The sequence below is a fragment of the Somniosus microcephalus genome, unplaced genomic scaffold, assembly GCF_052327205.1.
Source record: "Somniosus microcephalus isolate GS21.2 unplaced genomic scaffold, FLI_Smic_1.0 unresolved_chr2, whole genome shotgun sequence".
Lineage (NCBI taxonomy): Eukaryota > Metazoa > Chordata > Chondrichthyes > Squaliformes > Somniosidae > Somniosus > Somniosus microcephalus.
Window position 1 is genome coordinate 33,095,221 of NW_028225180.1, and position 22,593 is coordinate 33,117,813.

At 39.8% G+C, this 22,593-nt stretch overlaps 1 protein-coding gene across 1 annotated transcript in view; it reads right to left on the reverse strand.

Moving 5' to 3' along the window:
• The window catches only part of LOC147092433 (uncharacterized), a 43,103-nt gene that overhangs the window by 12,320 nt on the left and 8,190 nt on the right, over window positions 1-22,593 (reverse strand). Inside the window, exons 5-12 of the mRNA XM_085975594.1 lie at window positions 21,086-21,246; window positions 17,773-17,971; window positions 16,861-17,067; window positions 14,783-14,943; window positions 11,465-11,663; window positions 7,733-7,902; window positions 4,449-4,647; window positions 2,377-2,537 (exon numbers count right to left, since the gene is read on the reverse strand). Coding sequence (XP_085831720.1) covers window positions 2,377-2,537; window positions 4,449-4,647; window positions 7,733-7,902; window positions 11,465-11,663; window positions 14,783-14,943; window positions 16,861-17,067; window positions 17,773-17,971; window positions 21,086-21,246 — 1,457 coding nt within the window. The remainder of the gene's footprint in view (window positions 1-2,376; window positions 2,538-4,448; window positions 4,648-7,732; window positions 7,903-11,464; window positions 11,664-14,782; window positions 14,944-16,860; window positions 17,068-17,772; window positions 17,972-21,085; window positions 21,247-22,593) is intronic.

A 22,593-nucleotide genomic window follows, 5' to 3' on the forward strand; every position in this document is an offset into this window, starting at 1 on the left:
ACAGCTCTGTCCTTTGATTAACTGATTATTTCGGAGTTTATGAAATATGATAATTGTCTCTAATTCTGAGACCTGCCAATCATTCGTTTCTTAAATTTTGAACGTTTTCGTTTCTACTTTATATTCTCCATGTTTCCTTGATTTTGTTTACTTAATGAGCCCTACTACCCTATATTTAATTTAAAATCTAATTTTTCGTTCATTTCCTATGCAGATCCGAGCAATTCTCGTTTGTGCTGCGAATCTTTTATTCTCGTGTTATTTGTGTATCCTCTATGGAAATCTTCTCGTATTTGGAGATTCTCATTGATTTTCCGCGGCTTTTTCTGCTCATTAACGTGCCAATATATTTAGGCCAGTATTATTGTTTCGTTAAAGTTAGTTTTATTCCTTTAAAATGTATATTGCTTTGATTGTCCCGTTATCCTGTACGATTCATATCGATCCTATTGATATCATATTTTCCTGGATGATAGACTACCCCTAGAGCACCTACTAGTCACTCCCCATTTCTAGAAATTTATCCAATACTCATTCCTTCCTTGTTTTCGTAAAGCCATAACACTCTAATCAATGTACCGGACAGGCTGAGAATAACAAACCGTTTCTTCCACATTTATGTTACTTCTATCCATTGGATATTTAAAGTCACCAATATTCACGTTACTGTTAAAGCAGCACTTTCTCAATTGTTCTCTATTGATCTTTTTCTATCCACTTCACACTATTCGATGCATGATAATCGCGCCTTTATTATTCTGAAACCCCAAACCTATGGGTTAATTTGGCATATAATTGATTATATCGGCCATGAGTTCCCGTGCTGCAATTGTGTCTTTTAATAATAACTTCTCCCTCATAATCCTGTCATTACCTAAGTCAGTTAAGCTATTAATGTTTGTATATCATAACTTATAGCATATCCCCAGACAATCTGTGCCTTCAATTACTCAGCTATATTCGGAATGCTTTGTAGATACATGTGTTGGTTAATTGTAGGAGCTATTCGGAAATGCGAGCATCTGGATATTTTAGATGAGTCCAGAGATTGTTTTTATGGAATGATTAATTATGTTAGTCTTGACGTCAGAAGATGATGACTGAGGAGAGGCCAGTATTAGTGATGACACTGAGCATTGAGTCGAAGAAGGGGTTAGGAATGAAGGCAATAGGTTGCATATCCCATAGACTGGATGAAATTTGGTAGTCCTCGGCAATACGTGAGATAATGCAGATTGTGTGAGGTTAGAAATTAAGAAATGCTTATTTCGATGTAAACATTCTGGCAGGGAAGGTCTTATAAAGGCAGAGAGAGGCAGCCATGCTGGGAAGTGCAAAGGAGCAGAGAAATCGAAGCAACTTTTTAGACACTTTCTCTACAAATTTCTAGAGATCCGAGGGCAACGGCTGAAACCAATCAAATGGTTCACTGGAAATGCAGGGCTTCTTTGCTAGGGAATGGACAGAAACTTATGGCCTTGAATTCTGTCAGCTTAGCTTTTAAACGTCATTTAATTTCTTCATGTTATTTTAGAAGTATGTCGCTATTACAAGTTTTATCTTTCTCCAGGTTTTCCACTGGTGCTATGCTGAGGACGTATGATGGTAGAGCTGCTAGTGATGACTTATAAATTATTAATTTCGATTCGTCTGGGCTTGGCCCGTGCAATCCAGTAATTTGGGGTATTTGATCAATTGATAGGACGCCCTCTATGTCCGCTGTCAGAAACTGGAGTAAATCCATCCCCTGCAGAAATGCGGCCACTCGATATACCTTAATAGCCACACGTGTCACAGTGAATTCACAGAGCTTGTTTTAGTCCTGCCATCCAGGATGTTGATGATGGTCGAATCGCCATTGGTAATTCCATTAAATATCAGCGAGAGATGATGAAATTCTCGCTTGGTGAAGATGGTCATTCCCTTGAACTTGCATTGCAAGAATATTACTTTTCACTTATCCGGCCAGGTCTAGCTTCATATGGGGCTGGACTACTTCATTATTGAAGGAATTGCAAATGGAGCTGAACACTGGGCAATCATCAGTGACTAGCCCCAATTCTGACCTCATGAGGGATGTCAATTGAAGAAGCACTTACCGATAGTTGGGCTTCGGACGCTGCCATGAAGCAAACATAGTTAGACAATGAGATGCTATTCTCTCATTATTGAATGCATTAATTGAAGATTAAAGAACAAATGAATTTACCAGAGGTATATCTCAGAGGAGCGCTTATGCTTTCTTTGACATCGGACTCAATTTCAGCGTCACTATTGAGAACTGCTTATATCGTTGGGTTGCACGGAATACAATTAATCTAACTCTGACTCATGACTCATTTAACGCAATGAGATTCCACCATATTTGTTGCATACCTCATGATCTGTTTCAGTAAACACTTTTACATCAAAAAGTTTCCGACTGACAGCCTCCACGAATTCTTCAATTGAATGTTCTATTCCCTGACGGTAGAACCCGATAATTTTCCGCAGCTGGATATCCGTGTAGCTGTTCAGCATCAGTAAGCTTTTAGCATCTGAATTTAAAATCAGGAAGTAAATGAGAACAGATTAAAATAATGTGCCCGCTATAAAACAATTAATACTCTGGACCAACTGATATAGCAACAGCGTTTCTTAAAGCCTTTCATGTAGTGATGCCGCCATTGGTGCCTCACAGAGGAAGAATTAAGATTTAATGCTATATTTTTTGGAATAGTTAGAACACATCCAGCTTCTCCAATCAATCCAAATAACCAAAGTCGCTTATCCCTGGATCCTTTCTTGTAAATCTTTTCTGGACTCTCTCTAATGCCTTCACATTCTTCCTAAAGTGCGGTACCTGATTGGGACACAATAAAACATTTGAGGTCGAGGAAGTGTTTAATAAATGTTCATTATTGCTTCCTTCCTGTTGACCTCTATTTCTCTATTTATGCAGCACCGCCTCTCATAAGCTTTTTAAGCTCTTTCTCAAACTGCCCTGATATCTTCAAGGCTTTGTGTATGTGTAGACCCAGGTCTCTCTGCTCATGCAGCTCGCTTACAATTGTACCCTTTATTTTCTATTGCTTCTCATCGTTCTTCCTTCCAAAACGTATCAGTTCGCACGTTTCTCCGTTAAATTCCTCCTACCACGTGTCCGCCCTGTCCACCAACCTGACTGTGTCCTCTTGAAGTGTATCACTTTTATTTTCCCTTTTCACTCTACTTCCAAATAACTTGTGATCTGCACATTTGGAATTTGTTCCCGGTGCACCCAAGTCCAAATTATAACTATATGTCCAAAAAGGCAGTGGTCCTAGTACTTACCCAAGGGGAACACCTTCCTCCTGTCCTAAAAACAACCGTTCCCCAATACTATCTGTTTCCTGTCACTTAGCCAATTTCGTATCGATTCTGCCACTGTCCGTTTTATTCCATGTGTTTCAACTTTGCTGTCAAGCCTATTAAGTGGCACTTTAACAAACGACTGTTTAAATCCTTGTAAACTGCATCGACCACATTGCCCGCACCACCCAACCCTCTTTGTTACTGCAGCAGAAATATCAATCAAATTAGTTAAACATGATTTGCCTTTGAAATATCTGTGCTTACTTTCCTTAATCAATCCACAACTGTCCAAGTGACTGTTAATTTTGTCCCGATTTATCGTTTCTAAAAGCTTTCCCATTACCAACGTTAAAATGACTGGTGTGTAATTGCTGAATGTAACCTTACACCATCTTTTGAACAAGGGTGCAACATTTACAAGATCCAATCCTCTGGCACCACCCGCATATCTAAGGATGATTGGAAGATTATGGCCAGTACCTGCACAATTTCCAACCTTATCTCCCTCAGCATCCTAGGATTCATCTAAACAGGTCAGCCAGCCTTTCTATCAATTTTTATCCAATCCAGCATTGCAACTGTCTCCTTTTCCCTATGATGTCGGCAAAATCTTCTTCTTTTGTTAAGTCAGATGCAAAGTCCTCAATTATTACCTCAGCCATACACGCTGCCTCCATTCGTCGTCTCCTTTTTCGTCCCTAGTCGCCAACAGCCCTTCTCTTACTACCTGTTTATTATTTATGTGCCTTCGAAGACTTTTATATTCCCTTTAAAGTTAACTGTCAGTCTATTCTCTCACTCTCTCTTTTTCACTTCCCCTCTGAAATTTATAAGTTCATGTGAGATACCACCCATTTTTCGGCGAAGCCATACTACAGGCGCTATCACACCGATCGCCTATTGCACAATGCGCCCGAATAACATTGAATAGAACTGAATACCGGGCGTGTTTTTTAACGGTGAACAAATGTGAAGCACCCTGTTTTGTTTACACGCCCATAGAGAATTTCATCCTCACAGACTAACTTAATATATGATCCTCGCCATTAATAAAGAACGTTGTTACTCTGACAGTAAACACGATATTTTGCAAGTTAGATTTGGACACCACGCACCATTCAGGTCATCTTGTATCTCTGTACCATTGTTCTGTATCTCTGTCAATGTTGCTTTCAGCTTGGGTTCTGTATCCTGCCGTTGAAGAAATGTGTTCCACATTGTTCTTACTGTCCGAGCTCCCTTTTCTACCACGGTATTGACAAGGTGTCGTGAAGCATCGCTTCTGTGCTGTTTATCAACAAGGGTTCTGATTCTCTAAAAGAAATGCCATCACATTGAGCCAAGTAACACAATGATCAGATAAGATACTTCTTTTCTCTTTCTCCATCTCTTTATGAGATGAATGATTAGAAAATCTCACAATCGGGTGACCAGAATCTTGGTCAACGTGGTAAGATATAAGAAGCTTCTTAAAGGAGAGGATTAGAGAATAAATTTCAGAGCTCAGGGCCGAGGCCGCTAAAGGTACTTCTACTAATGGTGAAGCGAAGAAAATCGGGGAAGTGCAAGTGCCCAGAATATGGATGAACAAAGAGATCACGGCGAGTTGCAGAGATAGAGCGGAGCATCGTTGAGCCATCCTGGGTAATTCTAAATTCTCAGCTAATAGATGGAAAAGGATAAACTGCTGAATGAAAGGGGGCAAGTTAAGTTTGTAGAAATAGGATTCGACCAAACTCAAGCATTATTGGTTATTAGTAACAATAATACTTTGGAAAACTCGCAACGTGGTTTCAGAAAAGCAAACTGCAGAAATTGAAAAACACAAAAATGCGTGTGAATTTTTTGTTGGCCCGTAGCATTAACGGGGCTCAAAGAAAATTGGTGGCCCACTTTTTGCCTCATCCGATTTTCATCCTAGTTACTTCAATGAGCCTGTCATTCATTCCAAGTATCACCTTCATTCATCGCAGCAGTAGCAAAAGCTTATCAGTCACTTCGTCATGCTCTATATGAACCATGTAGCTTTCATCTCTAAACAGCTCTGCCCTTTGATTAACTGTTTTTTTAGGATTTCATGAAATATGATAATTGTCTCTAATTCTGACACCTGCCACTCATTCGTTTCATACAATTTGAACGTTTTCGCTTCTATTTTATGTTATCCATGTTCCCTTGATTTGTTTTACATAATCAGCCTTACTACCCTATATTTATTTTAAAATCACATATTATTTATTTTCTGTGCAAAGCCAAGCAATTATCCTTTATTCTCGTGTAATTTCTGTATCTTCTATGGCAATCTTCTCCTATTTGGCATATTCTTATTGCTTCTCCGCAGCTTTCTCTGCTCATTAACTTGCAATATATTTGGGCTAGCATTTTAGTTTCGCTAATATTATCCCATTATTTTTTATGATTCATATGAATCCTAATGATATAAAATTTTCCTGGCTATTCCACTACCTTTAGATCACCTACTAATCCCTCCGCTTTTCTAGAAATTTATCCAATACTCATTCCTTCCAAGTTTCCTAAAACCATACCAATCTAAACCACGTATCGGACAGGCTACAAATGTCTTGCCCTTTCTCCCACAATTAGGTTGCTTCTATCCTTTGGATATTTAAAGTCACCAACAACTGTCTTTCCATTATTGCTGCACTTTCTCAATGTTTCTGTATTTCTCTGCTTCTATCCTTCCCCACGATTAGATGTATGATAAAACTCCTTTAATATTCTGTAAAATCAAACATATAGATTAATTTTGCGAAGCTTTCCTTATATCAGTCCTGAGTTCCCGTGCTGAATTGAATCTTTTAATAATACCTTCTCCCTCCTAATCCTGTCCTTACCTAAGCCAGATAAGCTATATACGTCCGTACATCATAATTTATACCATATCACCAGACAATCTGTGCCTTCAACTAACCAACTATATTCGGAACACGTTGCATAGGCATGTGCTACGTAAAGGTAGGAGATATTCGGAAAAGCGAGCATGTGGACATAATAGATGGTTCCAGAGTTTTTTTTATGGAATGGGTAATTCTGTTAGCCTTGACGTCAGAGGATGATGACTGAGGAGAGGCCAGTATTAGTGACGACACTGAGCAGTGAACCGAAGGAGGGGCATGACCTGAGCTGGCCAGGAATCAAGGCAGTAGTTGGCATTTCACATAGATTGGATGAATGTTGCGAGTCCTCGGTGATGCGTGAGATAATGCAGATTGTGAGTGGTTAGATATTAACAAAGTATTTATTTTGATGTAAAAATTGTGGCAGGGAATGTATTAGAAAGGCAGAGAGAGGCCGCCATGCTGTGGAGTGCAAAGCAGCAGAGAAATCGAAGCAAAGATTTTGATACGTTCACTACACATTTCCAAAGGTCCGAGCCACCGTTAATGGTGCAAACCAATCAGATGGTTCACTGGAGAAAGAGCGCTCCTTTGATAGAGAATGGACGGAAACTCACGGCCTTTAATTCCAACAGCTTAGCTTTTAAACATCAGTTAATCTCTTCATGTGATATTAGAAGTACGTCGCTAATACAAGTTTTATCTTTCTCCAAGTTTTCCACTGGCGCTATGCTGAGGGCGCATGATGTTAGTTCTGCAAGTTATGTCTTAGTAAATTATTAATTTCGATTAGTCTGGGTTTGGCCCGTGCAATCCTGCAATTCGGGGTAATTGATCAATTGATATGTCGCCCTCTATGTGCGCTTTCAGAAACTTGAGTAAATCCATCCCCTGCAGAAATGCGGCCATTGGAATTACCTTAACAGCCGCACATTTCACAGTGAATTCAAAAAGCTGGTTTTAGTTCCCTCCTCCAGGATGTTGATGGTGTCGGATTCGCCGATAATAATTCCATTAAATATCAGGGAGAGATGATGTGACTCTCTGTTGGTGGAGATGGTCATTGCCTGGAACTTGAGTTGCACGAATGTTACTTGTCACATATCCAGCCAAACCTGGATATTGTCCAGGTCCAGCTTCATATGGGAATGGCCTACTTCATTACTGGAGGAATTGCAAATGGAGCTGATCACTGCACAATCATCAGTGACTAGCCCCAATTCTGACCTCATGAGTGATGCCCATTGAAGTATCACTTAACGATTGTTGTGACTCGGACGCTGCCATGAAGCAAATATTTTTAAACCATGAGATGCTTTTCACTCGTTATTAATGCAATAATTGAAGATTGAAGAACAAGTTATGTTACCAGAGATATATCTCAGAGGAGCACTTAAAATGTTGTTTTCCTTTACATTTGACTTAATTTCAGAATCACTATTGAGTACTGATTATATCGAAAGGTTGCACGGAAGACAGTTAGTCTAACTTTGACTCATGACTCATTTAACACTAGCGATTCCAGCATAATTGTTGCGTACCTCATGATCTGCTTCAGTAATCAATTTTACATCAAAAAGTGTCTGACTAACTTCCTCCACGAATTCTTCAATTGAATGTTGTAGTTTCTGACTGTAGAGCCCGATAATTCTCCGCAGCTGGTTATCCGTGTAGCTCTTCAGCATCAATAATGGTTTAGTATCTGAATTTACTGTCAAGGTGTAAATGAGAACAGATTAATATACTGTGCCCGCTATAAAACAATGAATAATCCGGACCAAATGATCTAGCAACAGACTTTATTAAAACCTTTCAACAGTGATACCGCCAGTGGCTCCTCAGAGAGGAGGAATTAATAATTAATGCTCTCTTTTTGATGTAGTTAGGAGGAACGACCCAGTATTTGCAATATTCGGAGGCTGGTTAATGTAAGTAAGAATTAGAAAGAGGTGGGCCCTTTGGAACGGAGTCAGTGGGATTGACATCATTGCATGGAGTGCGGAGCAGAAGAACCGATACACTGGAGACCACAGTGAGAGAGAGGTGTGTAACTGAGGGGATGTTAAGAAGAATGTAGGGATCAGAAGGAATACAGGAAAATGTGTAATTCATTTCACACATGATCAATTTGGGATAAGAAGTGAATGTAATTCATTGACCAAGTTGTTCACGGAACTGAGGGTGAATTTGAATTCAAGAAATTGAGTTGTGGTCAAGATGGAGTTCATGATGGGCTAGACCCAAAGGTTGTTGGAGGAATCGAGTCTAAAGCTCACAAAAGCATGGATAAAGTACCAGCAGATATTCTAATTGGATTGCATTTCCAGAAAAAATACCCTATAATTGTTCCTGACGGTGATCTGAGACTACAGATTAGATTTAGTGCCTTGGAATCAGCAGATGCTGTTGAATAATTAGACATATTCTTAACTTTCACATGCTTGCCTGAATAGCTAATAAATAGCATAGAGGTTAATAGTATGAAACAGTAAATAACACTTAATTCGTGCTTCCATTTTCCATCTTTATTTTAAGGAAAACTATATTGTGAATCAGAAACTGACAAATGGAAATATTTTGAAGCCAACAGGTAGTCAAACTAAACTTTATGGATATCAATACACCGAGTACAGGAAACAAAACTTTGGGAAAAGAGATTTCATTATAAATAGAAAATAATCACACAAAGACAAGTACTTTAGCTTAGACATGACTGCAGCTAATACAGTTCCACAAGCACATCTCATCTCAACCTTTTCTGCTCTAAGGAGAATAGAATCAGCTTCTTCAGTCAATCCACATAACCAAATCCCTCATCCCTGGAACCAATCTTGTCAATTTTTTCTGCACCCTCTCTAATGCCTTCATATTATTCCTAAAGTGCCGTGCCCAGTATTGGACACAATACTCCAGTTGAGGTCGAGGCAGTGTTTAAAAAAAAGTCATTATATCTTCCTTGCTTTTGTACTCTATCACTCTATTTATGAAACCAGTCCCCTGTAAGCTTTTTAACCACTTTCTCAACCAGCACTGATACATTCAACGATTTGCGCACATGTACCACCAGGTCTCTCTGATCATGCAGCCCGTTTATCATTGAACCCTTTATTTTATATTGCCTCTCCTCGGTCTTACAATCAAAATATATTGGCCCAGAAATTCCCATCGGAGGTGAAAGCTCCCGGCCTGCACAAACGAACTGCACCGATCGTAATGATCTGAGCCGGCGTACAGTTCTGCTCATGCGCCTCCTCAAACTGCCCGACACGTATCCCAGGGGCGCAACCAGTTTGCAGCGTCCCTGAGATCACATGGGCCATGGGGAGCCATTCGGAGCAGGGAATCTCCATTCATAAATTTGACAGGAAGACCTGTCAAATCTATGAATAGAGATCAGTCCTAAAACATAAGTAAAACTTCAAATAAATTAAAAAGAAAAATTACATTTTTAAAATGACTATAAATTACATAAATTAACTATTTTAAACAAAAATGTAAATTTTTCAAAAAAATAATTAAAGTATTTATCAGGGCTAACAATAAACGTACCTTTCTTTAAAGTATTTCACAATGATAAATCTGTGGAAAAACATTTTTTTTACTTTCTTAAACTATTAACCTGCTAAAAGCAGGCCTTGCACCTGCATTTCTAGGCGCAGCTGTTCCCGACTTACCTGGACTCAAGCCAGTCTGAAAAAAACGGAATTTTGATATGTACGCGCTGCCTATCTGGCACAGGCGTTTGTCCTACAAGCCCGTTCTGCAGAGAACGGAAGAGCCGGTTTCCAGCGCATGCGCAGTGCAAGCGTAAAACCAGCACTTCCTTTGGCCCTATGGTTGAGTACATAGTACTTACACACCCGTAGGGAACGGAATTTCTATGCCATCAAACCGCACGCTTCTGCATTAAATTTCATCTGCCAGGTGTCCGCCCATTCCACCAGCCTTTCTATGTCCTCTTGAAGTCTATCAATTTTCTTTCCACTATTCACTATACTTCCAAGTATTGTGTGATGTGAAAATGTTGCAATTGTGCACGGTACACCCATGTCCAAATCATAACTATATATCCAGAAAAGCAGTGGCCCTAGTACCGACCCCAGGGGAAAACCTTCTTCCAAACCTCAAAAGAACCGTTCCCCAGTACTATCTGTTTCCTGTCGCTCAGCCAATTTCATATCGATGCTGCCATTGTTCCTTTCAGTCAATAGGTTTCAACTTTGCTCTTTCGTCTATTAAGTGGCACCTTATCAAACGTCTTTTGGAAGTCCATGTGCACCACATCAACCGCATTGCTCACCAGTCCTTACACCACCCACTCTCTTATCGCATGAGCAAAATTAATCAAGTTAGTTAAACATGATTTGCCTTTGAAACAACTGTGCTTACTTTCCTTAATCAAACCACAACTGTCCAAGTGACTGATAATTTGTCCCGATTTATCCTATCTAAAATCTTCCCCATTATCGAGGTAAAACTGACTGGTCTGTAGTTGTTGGGTTTTTCCTTAGAGCCTCTTTTGAACAGGGGTGTAACATTTGCAATGTTCCAGTCCTCTGGCACCACCCCCGTATCTAAGGAAGCTGGGAAGATTATGTCCAGTAACTCCTCAATTTTCACCCTTACCTCCCTCACCATCGCAGGATTCATCCCATCCGGTCAGCCAGCCTTTATGTACCTCCTCTATATCAATTTTTAACCAATCCAGTATTGCAACAACCCCCTCTTTCACTACGACGTTGACAACATCTTCTTCCTTGGTAAATTCAGATGCAGAATTCACATTTAGTACCTCAGCCATGCCATCTGCCTGCATGAGTACGTCTCCTTTTCAGTCAGTTTTCAGCCCCACCCCGTCTCTTACTGCCTGTTTATTATTTACATGCATATAGAAGACTTTTGGATTCCCTTTGATGTTAGTTGCCAATCAATTCTCATCCTCTCTCTTTGCCCCTCGTATATCATTTTTCACTTCGCCTCCCAAATTTCTATGTTCAGATGCAATATCGCCCGTTTTCGAAGAAGCCATACTACAGGACCTATTGCCTCGATCGCCTGTTATACACTGCGCCTGAATAACCTTGAATAGATCTAAATACTGGGCGTGTTTTATAACGGTCGCCAAATGCGAAGCCGCCTGTTTTGTTTACCCGTCCATTTCGAATGTTATCCTCACAGACAAACTTAAAATAAGGTCCTGCCGATAGATAATGAACGTTGTTACTCTGACCGTAAACACAATCTTTTGCAAGTTAGAGTTGAATACCACATACCTTCCAGGTTATTTTCTAACCATGTATCTCTATTCTGTATCTCTAAAATTATCTCTTTCAGCTGGGGTTTGGTGTTCTGCAGTTGAAGAAATATGTTCCAGATTGTTCTTGCTCCACGAGCTCTCTTTTCCAGCACAATATTGAAAATGTGTCTGGAAGCGTCGTATCTGCGCTGACTTTCAGCTGTAGATCTGATTGTCTAAAAAAAATTGCAATCATATTGAGCCAAGTAACACAAGAATCAGATAATAAACGTTTTTTCTCTTTCTCCCTCTATTTATGAGATGAATGAATAGAATATTTCATAACCGGATCAGCAGAAGCTTGTTCAAAGTGATAAGATTTAACGAGCTTCTTAAAGGAGAGGTTCGGCGAAGGAATTTCAGAGCTCAGGGCCGAGGCAGCTGAAGGCTCTGCTGTCAATGGTGAGGCGAAGAAAATCGGGGATCAGCAAATGCCCAGGATTGAAAGAGCACAGAGATCACGGAGAGTTGCAGAGAAAGAGATGAGCATCGTTGAGCCATCCAGGGAAACTCTAAATTCTCACCAACAGATGGAAAATCATAAAGTGCTGAATAAAAGGGGGAAAGTTAAGATTGCAGTAATAGGATTCGACCAAAATCAAGCATTATTGGTTGTCAGTTACAGTACTTTTCCTTAAGCTCACAAAGTGGTTTCACAAACACAAATTGCCGAAATTGAAAGACATAAAAATGTGCGTGATTTTTTTGTTGGCCAGTAGCACGAAAGGGGCTGATAGATAATCGGTGGCCCACTTTATGCCGCATCAGATTATCAGTCAATTTACTTCAGTGATCCTTTCATTCAATCCAAGTATCACCTTCATTCATTGAAACAGTCGCAAACGCTTATCAGTCGGTTCTCCATGCACTTTATGAATCTTGTAGTTTATATCTCTAAACAGCTCTGTACTTTGATAAACTGTTTTTGAGGAGATTATGCAACATAATATGATAATTTACTCTAATTTTGACACCTGCCACTCATTCGTTTCATAGATTTTGAATGATTTCGCTTCTATTTTATATTCTCTATTTTTCCTTCATTTGTTTTTCTGTATCAGCCCTAATACCCTTTGTGTATTTTAAAATTTCATTTTTCGGTCATTTTCTATGATCGTCCAGGTAAATCTAGGTTGTACAGCACCTCTTTTATGCTGGTCTAATTTCTGTATCTTCTTTGGCACTCTTCTCCTATTTGGCAGATTCTTATTGTTTTTCCGCTGCATTTTGTGCTCGTTCACGTGCCAATATATTTCGGCTGTATTTTACTAGCATTAAAATTGGTTTTACTCCTGTAAAATGAATATTACTTTAATTATCCGTTATCTTCTACGATTCATATGTATCCTAATGATATCATATTTTCCTGGATGTTAGATTACCACTAGATCACCTACTAGTCCATCCCCGTTTCTAGAAATGGATCCAATACTCATTCCTGTCTTGTTTTCCTAAAACCACACCAATCTAAACAACGTATCGTACAGGCTGCGAATGACATGCCGTTTCTCCAACACTTATGTTATTTTAATCCTTTGGATATTTAATGTCGCCAATATTCATGTTACTGTTATTGCTGCTGTTTCTCATTTTTGCTTTATTGATCTTCTTCTATCCTTTTCCCACTATTCAATGCATTAAAATACTCCTTTATTATTCTGAAACCCCAAACTTATGGATTAGTTTGGCGGAGCATTGTTTATATCAGTCATGAGTTCCCGTGCTGCAAATGTATCTTTTAATAATACCTTTTTCCCCCTAATCCTCTCCTTTCCTAAGCCAGATAAGCTGTTAATATCTGTACATCATAATTTATAGCATATCCCAACACAATCTTTGCCTTCAACTAATCAGTTATATTCACATTGCATTGTGTCTGCATGGGTTCGGTAATTGTCGTATATATTCGGAAAAGCGAGCAGGTGGATATTGAAGATGAGTTCAGTGATTCTTTTTATCGAATGGGTCATTATGGCGGTCTTGACGTCAGAGGACGATGACTGAGGAGAGGCCAGTATACTCAGCAGTGAGCCAAAGAATGGGCATGACATGAGCTGGTCTGGAATCAAAGCATTGGTAGCATGTCTCATAGACTGGATGAATATTGCGAGTCCTTGGTGATACGTGAGATAATGCAGATTGTGTGAGGTTAGAAATTAAGAAAGTGTTTATTTCGATGTAAAATTGTGGCCGGGAACGTATTATAAAGGCAGAGAGAGGCAGTCATGCTGTGAAGTGCAAAGGAGCAGTGGAATCGAAGCAACGATTTAGATAATTTCTCTAAAAAACTCTAGAGATCCGAGCCACAGGCATTGGCTAAAACCAATCAGATGTTTCACTTGAGAAACAGGGCGCCTTTGATAGAGAATGGACGGAAACTCAGGACTTTTAATTCCGACAGATTAGCTTTTAAATGTCAGTTAAGTTCCTCATCTGATATTTGAGGTATGTCGCTATTACACGTTTCATCTGCCTCCAGGTCTTCCAGTGGGGCTATGCTGAGGACCTATGATGGTAGTGCTGCTAGTGGTGTCTCATTAAATTATTAATTTCGATTAGTCTGCGTTGGACCGTGCAATCCTGTAATTTGGGGTAAATGATTAATTGAATGGATGCTCTCTTTGTCCGCTTTCAGAAACTGCAGCAAATCCATCCCCTGCAGAAATGCGGTCATTGAATTTCCTTAAAAGCCGCACATTTCAAAGTGAATTCACAGAGCTGGTTTGAGTCCTGTCCTCCAGGATTTTTTGGTGGCCGCTTCGCCGTGTAAATATCAGGGAGAGATGACGTGACCCTCTCTTGGTGGAGATGGTCATTGCCTGGAACTTGAGTTGCGCACATGTCACCTGTCACTTATCTGGCCAAACCTGGATGTTGTCCAGGTCTAGCTTCATATCGGGATGGACTACTTCATTTTCGGAGGAATTGCGGATGGAGCTTTACACTGTGCAATCATCAGTGACTTGCCTCAATTCTGACCTCGTGAGTGATGGCCATTGAAGAAGCACTTAACGAGAGTTGGTACGCTGACGCTGCCATGAAACAAAGATAGTAAAACCATGAGACTCTGTTCTCTCATTATTTAATGCATTAATTGAAGATTAAGGAACAAATTAACTTAACAGAGATATATCTCAGAGGAGCAGTTATAATGTTGTTTACATTGGCATCGGACTCAATTGCAGAGTCACCATTGAGAACTGCTTATATCGATCCATTGCACGGAATTCAGTGAATCTAACTTTGACTCATGACTCATTTAACGCTATGAGATTCCGCCATATTTGTTGCATACCTCATGGTCTGTTTCAGTAAACATTTTTACATCAAATAGCCTCTGACTAACATCCTCCACGAATTCTTCAATTGAATGTTCTAGAATCTGACGGTTGCACTCGATAATTCTCCGCAGCTGATTATCCGTGTAGCTCTTCATCATCAGTAACTTTTTAGCATCTGAATTTAATGTCAAAGCATAAATGAGAACAGATTAAAATACTGCGCCCGCCAGAAAACAATTAATGCTCTGGACCAACTGATATAACAACAGCGTTTATTATCACATTTCACGCAATGATGCCGCCAGTGGTGACTTACAGAAGAGGAATTAAAATTCATGCTGTCACTTTTTCGTATAGTTAGGAGGAAAGACCCAGTCCTTGCCAACTTCGGAGGCTGCTTCAAGTAATTAAGAAAGAGAAGGATGGGCGTCCGTAGGAATGGAGTCAGTGGGATTGACATATTTTCCTGGAGTGCGGTGCGGAAGAACCGATACAGCAAAGACCGCAGCCAGGTAGAGGTGTGCAACAGATGGGATGTTAAGTAGACTGTAGGAATAAGGTGGGTGGGGCCATATATTAAGTTGAATATGAGTAGGACCATGTCACACATGATCAATTTTGGATAAGAAGTGAATGTAAATCAGTGACCAAGTGGTTTACGGAAATCAGGGTTAATTTGAATTGAAGTAATTGAGCTGTGGACAAGCTGGAGTTTATGATGGGCTAGGCCCAAAGGTCGTTTGAGGAATCGAGTCTAAATCTCACAAAAGCATGGAAAAAGAACCAGCAAATATTCATATGGCCGTGAATGTCCAGAAATATAACCTATAGTTCTTGCTGATGGTGATCTAAGACTCCAGGCTTGATTTAAATCCTGGGAATCAGCAGATGCTGGTGAGCAATTTTACATAGTCGTGACTTTCACATGTTTGCCTGAACAGCTAATAAATAATATACAGAGATAATAGTATGAAACACTAAATGCAACTTCATTCGTGCTTCCATTTTCCTTCCTTATTTAAAGGAAGACTAAATTGTGAAACAGGAACTGAGAAATGAAGCCCACAGGCCGTCACGCTGAGCTTTATGGATATCAATACACTGAGTACAGGAAACAAAAATTTGGGAAAATAGATTTAATTATCAAGAGAAAATAATCACACAAAAACAAATAATTTAAGTTAGACATGATTGTAGCTAGTACAGTTCCACAATTAAATCTCCTCTCAAACTTCAGGCACTAAGGAGAACACAACCAGATTGTGCAGTCAATGCACTTAACCAAAGTCCCTCATTCCTGGAACCATTCTTGTAAATCGTATCTACACTCTCTCTAATGCCTTCACATTCTTCCTAAAGTGCAGTGCCCAGAGATGGACACAATGCTCCAGTTGAGGTCGAGACAGTTTTTAAAAAGGGTTCGTTTAAACTTCCTTGCTTTTGTCCTGTATTCCTCTATTTATGAAGCCCAGTTTCCCATACTCTTTGTAACCACGTTCTCAAATAGCGCTTATGCCTTCAACGATTTGTGCACATATGCCCCAGCTCGCTGCCCATGCAGCCCGTTTAGAATCGTACCCTTTGTTTTATATTGCCTCTCCTCGTTCTTCCTACCAAAATATATCATTTCGCACGATTCTGCATTAAATTTCTTCTGCCACGTGTCCACCCATTCCACCAGCCTGCCGAGGTCCTATTGAAGTGTATCACTTTCCTTCTCACTGTTCATTATACTTCCAAGTATTATGTGACCTGCAAATTTTGAAATTGTGCCCGAAACACGCAAGCCCAAATCATAACTATATATCGAGAATAGCAGTGGTCCTAGTACCCAGCCCCAGGGGACCAACTTCCTCCTGTCTGGAAACAATTATTCTCTGATATTGTCTCGTTCCTGTCACTTAGCAAATTTCGTATCGATGCTGCCACTGTCCCTTTTATTTCATGGGTTTCAACGTTGCTGTAAAGCCTATTAAGTGGCACTTTTTCAAACGTATTTTGGAAGGCCTTGTAAACCGCATTGCCCCCACCACCTCCACCCTCTCTGTTACCGCATCAAAAAAATCACGAGCATTAGTGAGACACGATTTACCGTTGAAAAATCCGTGCTGCCTTTCATTAACCAATCCACACTTGTCCAAGTGACTGTTAATTTTGTCCCGATTAATCGTTGCAAAATGCTTTTCCTTTCTTGAGATTAAATTGGCTGGTTTGTGTTTGCTGGGTTTATACTTACACCCTCTTTTGAACAAGGATGTATAATTTGCAATGTTCCAGTCCTCTGGCAGCTGTCCCGTATCTAAAGATGAATGGAAGACTATGGTCAGTACCTTCAATTTTCTACTAGCAATTTTCACTCTCACCTCCCTCAGCATCCTATGATTTCTCCCATCCGGTCAGCCAGCCTTTCTGGTACCTCCTCTTTATCAATGCATATCCCATCCAGTATTGCAACTAACTTCTCTTTCTTTATGAAGTTGACAGCATCTTCTTCCTTGGTAAAGTCAGATGCAAAGCACTCATTTATTACCACAGCCATGCCCTCTGCCTGCATACGTAGAACTATTTTTTGGTCCCTAGTCGGCCCCAAACCTTCTCTTACAGCCTCCTTATTATTTATATGCCTATAGAAGACTTTCGGCTTCCCTTTTTTAGCTGCTTGTCTATTCTCATCCTCTCTTTGCGTCTCTTATTTCCTTTTTTACTTTCCCTCTTAAATTTCTATTTTGAGATGCGATGCCGCCCGTTTTTGGCGAAGCTATACTACAGGCGGTATTGCATCGATCGCATATTTTACACTGCGTCCGAATAACCTTGAATAAAACTGAATACCGGACGTGTTATAGCAGACGGCAAATGCAAATCCACCTGTTTTGTTTACTCGCCTATGTCCAATTTCGTCCTCATAGAATAAGTTAAAACAAGGTTCTCGCCATAAGCAATGAACATTGTTACTCTGACTGTAAACACGATCTTTTGCAAGTTAGATTTGGACACCACATACCTTCCAGATTATTTTCTAACCATGCAACATTTTTCTGTATCTCTGAAAGTGTCGCTTCCAGCTTGGGGTTGGTACTCAGAAGTTCAAGAAATATGTTCCAGATTGTTCTTTCTCCCCGAGCTCCCTTTTCCAGCACAGTATCGAAAATATGTTTGGTGGTATCGTTTCTGCTCTGAATTTCAGCTAGAGATCTGATTTTCTAAAACACAATTGCAAGCATTTTGTACCATGTAACACGATAATCAGATAATAAAAAGCATTTTCTATTTGTCCATCTCTTTTTAAGATGAATGAATAGAAAATCGCACACTCGGGTAACCAGAAGCTTGGTCAAAGTGGTAAGTCTTAAGGAGTTTATTAAAGGAGAGGACTAGCGAAGGAATTTTAGAGCTTTGGGCCGAGGCAGCTGAAGGCACTGCTGCCGATGGTGAGGTGGAGAATATGGGGGTGAAGCAAATGCCCAGAATTAAATGAGCACAGAGATCACGGAGAGTTGCAGAGAAAGAGAGGAGCATCGTTGAGCCATCCTGGGAAATTCTAAATTCTCATCAAAAATGGAAAAGGATAAATTGCTGAATAAAAGAGCGAAAGTTAAGTTTGGAGGAACAGGGGAACAGGCTTCGACCAAAATCAAGCATTATTGGTTGATAGGAACAGTAATATTTCATAAGCTCACAAAGTGGTTTCTGAAAATCAAATTGCAGAAATTGAAAAACATAAAAATACGTGTGAATTTTTTGTAGGCCAGTAGCACGTAAGTGCTGATAGAGATTAGATGGCCCACTTAATGCCGCGTCCGATTTTCATTCAATTTAATTCATTGAGCCTTTCATTCATTCCAAGTATCACCTTCATTCATCGAAGCAGTAGCAATATCTTACCGGTTACTTCTTCATGCTCTTTATGAACCTTGTAGTTTTCATCTCTAAACAGCTCTGTCCTTTGATTAACTGATTATTTCGGAGTTTCTGAAATATGATAATTGTCTCTAATTCTGAGACCTGCCAATCGTTTGTTTCAGAAATTTAGAATGTTTTCGCTTCTACTTTAAATTCTCCATGTTTCCTTGATTTTTTTTTTACTTAATGAGCCCTACTACCCTATATTTATTTTAAAATCTAATATTTCGTTCATTTCCTTTGCAGATCCGAGCAATTCTCGTTTGTGCTGCGAATCTTTTATTCTCGTGTTATTTGTGTATCCTCTATGGAAATCTTCTCGTATTTGGAGATTCTCATTGATTTTCCGTGGCTTTTTCTGCTCATTTACGTGCCAATATACTTAGGCTAGTATTTTTGTTTCGTTAAATTTAGTTTTATTCCTTTAAAATGTATATTGCTTTGATTGTCCCGTTATCTTGTACGATTCATATCGATCCTTTTGATATCATATTTTCCTGGATGTGACACAACCCTTAGAGCACCTACTAGTCACTCCCCATTTCTAGAAATTTATCCAATACTCACTCCTTCCTTGTTTTCGTAAAGCCATAACAATCTAATCAATGTACCGGACAGGCTGAGAATAACAAGCCGTTTCTTCCACATTTATGTTACTTCTATCCATTGGATATTTAAAGTCACCAATATTCACGTTACTGTTAAAGCAGCACTTTCTCAATTGTTCTCTATTGATCTTTTTCTATCCACTTCACACTATTCGATGCATGATAATCGCGCCTTTATTATTCTGAAACCCCAAACCTATGGGTTAATTTGGCATATAATTGATTATATCGGTCATGAGTTCCCGTGCTGCAATTGTGTCTTTTAATAATAACTTCTCCCTCATAATCCTGTCATTACCTAAGTCAGTTAAGCTATTAATGTCTGTACTTCATAACTTATAGCATATCCCCAGACAATCTGTGCCTTCAATTACCCAGCTATATTCGGAATGCTTTGTAGATACATGTGTTGGTTAATTGAAGGAGCTATTTGGAAATGCGAGCATCTGGATATTTTAGATGAGTCCAGAGATTGTTTTTATGGAATGGGTAATTATGTTAGTCTTGACGTCAGAGGATGATGACTGAGGAGAGGCCAGTATTAGTGACGACACTGAGCAGTGAGTCGAAGAAGGGGTCAGGAATCAAGGCAATAGGTTGTATATCCCATAGACTGGATGAATGTTGGGAGTCCTCGGCAATATGTGAGATAATGCAGATTGTGTGAGGTTAGAAATTAAGAAAGTGCTTATTTCGATGTAAACATTGTGGCAGGGAAGGTCTTATAAAGGCAGAGAGAGCTAGCCATGCTGGGAAGTGCAAAGGAGCAGAGAAATCGAAGCAACTTTTTAGATACTTTCTCTACAAATTTCTAGAGATCCGAGCAGCCAGCAACGGCTGAAACCAATCAAATGATTCACTGGAAAAGCAGGGCTTCTTTGATAGAGAATGGACAGAAACTCATGGCCTTGAATTCTGACAACTTAGCTTTTAAACGTCAGTTAATTTCTTCATGTTATTTTAGAAGTATGCCGCTATTACAAGTTTTATCTTTCTCCAGGTTTTCCACTGGTGCTATGCTGAGGACGTATGATGGTAGAGCTGCTAGTGATGACTTATAAATTATTAATTTCGATTTGTCTGGGCTTGGCCCGTGCAATCCAGTAATTTGGGGTAATTGATCAATTGATAGGACGCCCTCTATGTCCGCTGTCAGAAACTGGAGTAAATCCATCCCCTGCAGAAATGCGGCCACTGGATAAACCTTAACAGCCACACGTGTCACAGTGAATTCACAGAGCTTGTTTTAGTCCTGTCGCCCAGGATGTTGATGATGGCCGATTCGCCATAGGTAATTCCATTAAATATCAGCGAGAGATGATGAGATTCTCGCTTGGTGGAGATGGTCATTCCCTTGAACTTGCATTGCAAGAATATTACTTTTCACTTATACGGCCAGGTCTAGCTTCATATGGGGCTGGACTACTTCATTATTGAAGCAATTGCAAATGGAGCTGCACACTGGGCAATCATCAGTGACTAGCCCCAATTCTGACCTCATGAGGGATGTCAATTGAAGAAGCACTTACCGATAGTTGGGCTTCGGACGCTGCCATGAAGCAAACATAGTTAGACAATGAGATGCTGTTCTCTCATTATTGAATACATTAATTGAAGATTAAAGAACAAATGAATTTACCAGAGATATATCTCAGAGGAGCGCTTATGCTTTCTTTGACATCGGACTCAATTTCAGAGTCATTATTGAGAACTGCTTATATCGTTGGGTTGCACGGAATACAATTAATCTAACTCTGACTCATGACTCATTTAACGCAATGAGATTCCACCATATTTGTTGCATACCTCATGATCTGTTTCAGTAAACACTTTCACATCAAAAAGTTTCCGACTGACAGCCTCCACGAATTCTTCAATTGAATGTTCTATTCCCTGACGGTAGAACCCGATAATTTTCCGCAGCTGGATATCCGTGTAGCTGTTCAGCATCAGTAAGCTTTTAGCATCTGAATTTAAAATCAGGAAGTAAATGAGAACAGATTAAAATAATGTGCCCGCTATAAAACAATTAATACTCTGGACCAACTGATATAGCAACAGCGTTTCTTAAAGCCTTTCAAGTAGTGATGCCGCCATTGGTGCCTCACAGAGGAAGAATTAATATTTAATGCTATATTTTTTGGAATAGTTAGAACACAACCAGCTTCTCCAGTCAATCCAAATAACCAAAGTCGCTTATCCCTGGATCCTTCCTTGTAAATCTTTTCTGGACTCTCTCTAATGCCTTCACATTCTTCCTAAAGTGCGGTACCAGATTGGGACACAATAAACCATTTGAGGTCGAGGAAGTGTTTAATAAATGTTCATTATAACTTCCTTCCTGTTGTCCTCTATTTCTCTATTTATGAAGCACCGCTTCCCATAAGCTTTTTAAGCTCTTTCTCAAACTGCCCTGATACCTTCAAAGCTTTGTGCCGTATAGACCCAGGTCTCTCTGCTCATGCAGCTCGCTTAGAATTGTACCCTTTATTTTCTATTGCTTCTCATCGTTCTTCCTTCCAAAATGTATCAGTTCGCATGTTTCTGCATTAAATTTCTCCTACCACGTGTCCGCTCTGTCCACCAGCCTGTCTGTGTCCTCTTGAAGTGTATCACTTTTATTTTCACTTTTCACTCTACTTCCAAATATTTTGTGATCTGCACATTTGGAATTTGTGCCCGGTACACCCAAGTCCAAATTATAACTATATGTCCAAAAAAGCAGTGGTCCTAGTACTTACCCAAGGGGAACACCTTCCTCCTGTCCTAAAAACAACCGTTACCCAATACTATCTGTTTCCTGTCACTTAGCCAATTTCGTATCGATTCTGCCACTGTCCCTTTTATTCCATGTGTTTCAACTTTGCTGTCAAGCCTATTAAGTGGCACTTTAACAAACGACTGTTTAAATCCTTGTAAACTGCATCAACCACATTGCCCTCACCACCCCGCCGCACCACCCAACCCTCTTTGTTACTGCAGCAGAAATATCAATCAATTCATTTAAACAGGATTGGCTTTTGCAAAATCCGTGTTGACTTTCCATGATCAATCCACACTTGTCGAAGTGGTTTTAATTTGGTCAAGATGTATCGTTTCTAAATGCTTCCCCATTACTAAGTTTAAACTGACTGGTTTTTTGTTGCTTGGTTTATCAGTACACCTAATTTTGAACAAGGGTGTAACTTTTGCAATGTTCCAGTCGTCTGGCACCTCCCCCGTATCTACGTATGTTTGGAAGATCATGGCCAGTACCTCCTCAATCTTCACCCTTAACTCCCTCAGCCTCCTAGGATTCATACCATCCGGTCAGC